Here is a 3,648-nt window from a genome sequence, read left to right on the forward strand (position 1 = left end):
TGTAGCTCTCAAGAAACCTGGTAAGGTTGGGTCAGTGTTGGCCTCAACCTTGGCCCTTTAAGACAGGGGGACTTCAACTCCCAGAATTCCCCAGCCAGCAAAGATGCCGGCTTGGGGAATTCTGGGAGTTGTAGTCCACCCATCCGGTTGGAACGATGTAGCAAAGAACTCAAAAGAGTGTTTGTGAGGAGCTCTGGAACAGTTGGAAAGATCAAATCTTGTGATGTGTTTATTAATCCCCCCCCTCCTCAAGAGACCCCCCCCTAGGGCGGTGATGGCGAACCTTTTCGGCACCGAGTGCCCAAACCAGAATGCGCGTACCTTCACGTGCATGTGTGCATGACGGAGCGCCAGAAAACCAACGACCAGCTGGCCGGTGCGCACATGCCTGATTTGGGGGCCCTTTTTCAGAAGGCCATTTTGGGTGTGGAAAATGGCCTGAAAACGGCCCCAAAACCAGCCTGAAAACTGCCCCCAAAATGGCCCCGGAAACGGCCTGTTTTTGGCTGTTTTCTGGGCCACTTTCTGGCTGTTTTCAGGCCATTTTTCACACCAAAACCAGCCCTGAAAATGGCCCAGAACACAGCCAGAAAACGGCCTGTTTTTGGCCATTTTGGGCCGTTTTCAATCCGTTTTTAGGCTGTTTTTGAGCTGTTTTCTGGGCCATTTTCAGGCTATTTTCAGGCCGTTTTTCACATCAAAACCAACCCTGAAAATGGCCCAGAACACAGCCAGAAAACAGCCTGGTTTTTTTTTTTGCCATTTTAAGGCCATTTTCGGGCCATTTTCTGGGCAGTTTTCAGGCTGTTTGGGGGCATTTTTTGCACCAAAATGGCCCCCAAAACAGCCTGAAAACAGCCCGAAAAACGTCCTGGGAAATGGCCTGTTTTTTCATTGTTTTAACACTGTTTTCTGGGCCATTTTCCAGGCTGTTTTCATGCTGTTTTTGGACTGTTTGGGGCTGTTTTCTGGACCATTTTCAGGCCATTTTTCATACCAAAACTAGCCCTGAAAACAGCCCAAAATGGCTGGAAAATGGCCTGGTTTTTGGCCATTTTAAGGCCAATTTTGGGCCGTTTTCTGGTTCATTTTCAGGCCTTTTGGAGGCCGAATACAGGCCATTTTTGCACCAAAATGGCCCCCAAAACAGCCTGAAAAACAGCCTGTTTAGGGGCTGTTTTGGGGGGCTGTTTTCCATTGCTTTGGCATCAGAAAGACAGCTGGCCAGCGCCAGAAACCGGAAGAGCAGCCATCACGGCTCTAGGTTCTTACTCTTCATTTCTAAAGGGCCAAGATGGACTCCAGGGGAGGTTTAGACCGGAGCCATCATCAGACTGAAATGAGATTTCCATTTTATTTCCGAATTTGCCTTTGCAGCCCAACAATTCTCTGTTTGAATTCTACTTTGGAGAAAGAAAAGCAATTAGATATCTTAATTGTACAGGTAGTCTTCGACTTACAACAGTTCGTTTAGTGACCGATGTTACAACGGCATTGATAAAAGTGACTCGTGATTGTTTTTCATACTTACGACCGTTGCAACATCCCCGTGGTCACGAGATTAAAATTCAGACTCTTGGCCATTGACTCATATTTATGACGGTTGCGGTCTAAAATTCAGGCTCTTGGCCATTGACTCGTATTTATGACGGTTGCGGTCTAAAATTCAGACTCTTGGCCATTGACTCGTATTTATGACGGTTGCGGTCTAAAATTCAGGCTCTTGGCCATTGACTCGTATTTATGACGGTTGCGGTCTAAAATTCAGACTCTTGGCCATTGACTCGTATTTTTGACAGTTGCAGTCTAAAATTCAGACTCTTGGCCACTCGTATTTATGACGGTTGCAGTCTAAAATTCAGGCTTTTGGCCATTGACAGTTGCCACGTCCCAGGGTCATATGATCCCCTTTTGCAACCTTCGGTCAACGGGGAAGCCGGTTTCACTTAACAACGGTGTCACTAACTTAATAACCGGAGGGATTCACTTAACAACTGTGGCAGGAATGGTTGTAAAATGGGGCAAGACTCACTGAACAACTGTCTCCCTTAGCAACAGAAATGTATGGCTCAATTGTGGTCGTAAGTTGAGGACTAACTGTACTGTCTGTACTGTGAATAGGACAATATTGTTATCTGCTGTGTATTCGCAATGTCTACACGGGGGCTGAAATCGGTTGAAATGGTCCATTTAGTTGTTTCCTTCAGCTCTTTGTCATGAGCTCCATCGGTTCAGGCTTTACGGGAAGAGAAACGGACCTGGAGGGGAAAACAAGGAACAAAGCACGTTTCTCTAATTCTCCAGAAACGAAACAAGAAAGAATGACATTCTCCACAGGGTCTTTTTCCTTGCTGAATATAACGGGGGTGCCATATCACCTCTCTGTCTTCTTCCATGAAGGAGAAAAGAAAGATGAGAGAGAAAGAGAGAAAGAAAGAGAAAGAAAGAAAAGAAAGAAAGAAAGAAAGAAAGAAAGAAAGAAAGAAAGAAAGAAAGAAAGAAAGAAAGAAAGAAAGAAAGAAAGAAAGAAAGAAAGAAAGAAAGAAAAGGAAAGGAAGGAAGGAAGGAAGGAAGGAAGGAAGGAAGGAAGGAAAGAAAGAAAGAAAGAAAGAAAGAAAGAAAGAAAGAAAGAAAGAAAGAAAGAAAGAAAGAAAGAAAGAAGGAAGGAATTAGAAGGAAGGAAGGAAGGAGGAGGAGAAAGAAAGAAAGAAAGAAAGAAAGAAAGAAAGAAAGAAAGAAAGAAAGAAAGAAAGAAAGAAAGAAAGAAAGAAAGAAAAAAGAAAAGGAAGAAAGGAAAGAGAAAGGAAGGAAAGAGAAGAAGAGAAAGAAAGAAAAAGAAAAGGGCAAAGGAAAGGAAGGAGAAAGAAAGAAAGAGAAAAAAGGAAAGAAAGACGGAGAGGGAAGGAAGAAAAGAAAAGAAGGAAGGAAAAAGAAAGAAAAAGGAAGGAAGGAAGAGAAAAAGAAGGAAGGGAGGAGAGAGAGAGAAAGAAAGAAAGAAAGGAAGGAAGGAAGGAAGGAAGGAAGGAAGGAAGGAAGGAAGGAAGGAAGGAAGGAAGGAAGGAAAGCAAGGAAGAAGATGCTTTGGACCTGATGTCCTTCTTCTTCCACTTCTCTGTATCTTGTCTTGTATTTTTTTTGGTAAGTGGACCGTCCCCTCTGTACGTCCAGTGTGTTCTGTGGGCAGTATTTCTCCATTTCCTTCACCGAGATAACCGTTTCTTTCCATTAAACACTTGAGGTTCTCCTGTGTGGTTGTGTTTCATTTTCCTTTCAACAGAAGAGAATTGACTTAGCTCAAAGTTTAACTGTGGAGTCCTTGGTACTCTGAGCTTGGGGGTTTTCTTGCAGATATCTCATTGCCCAAGTAGGTAACATCATCAGTGCTAGTGAGCGAGGGGTTTGCCGCCTGTTTGCTCTTAGGCACAGTGGAAAGGTAAGCAGGAAACCAAAAGAACAGAACACGTCATCTCCGGCAACCCATATCCAGATAAGCAGGGATTAATACCAGACAAATAACCAAGCAGAAAACAATACCTTAATTAAGAAACTACTAAGGAGAAGACCACACACCCCACAAATACAGGTAACTCCTCAATTTAAAACAGTTCACTTAGTGACCGTTGGAAGTTACAATGGCACTGAAAGGAG

General features: G+C 43.8%; 1 protein-coding gene across 2 annotated transcripts in view; it reads left to right on the plus strand.

Moving 5' to 3' along the window:
• SHD (Src homology 2 domain containing transforming protein D) overlaps positions 1–3,247 on the plus strand; it is a 77,116-nt gene extending 73,869 nt beyond the window's left edge. Inside the window, exons 9-10 of one of the 2 annotated variants that reach the window (XM_087952800.1) lie at positions 1–1,786; positions 1,881–3,247. The exon at positions 1–1,786 is cut by the window's left edge and continues 1,122 nt beyond it. Coding sequence is in view for 1 of the 2 variants with exons in the window: in XM_087952799.1 (XP_087808925.1) it covers positions 2,217–3,212 (996 nt within the window). In the remaining variant the exon portion in view is untranslated. The remainder of the gene's footprint in view (positions 1,787–1,880) is intronic. The other variant, XM_087952799.1, reaches the window with a different exon arrangement.
• Positions 3,248–3,648: the final 401 nt, after the last annotated feature.

The sequence above is a fragment of the Notechis scutatus genome, chromosome 1 (assembly GCF_049901735.1).
Source record: "Notechis scutatus isolate UNSWTSFEM ecotype Mainland chromosome 1, rNotScu1.2, whole genome shotgun sequence".
Lineage (NCBI taxonomy): Eukaryota > Metazoa > Chordata > Lepidosauria > Squamata > Elapidae > Notechis > Notechis scutatus.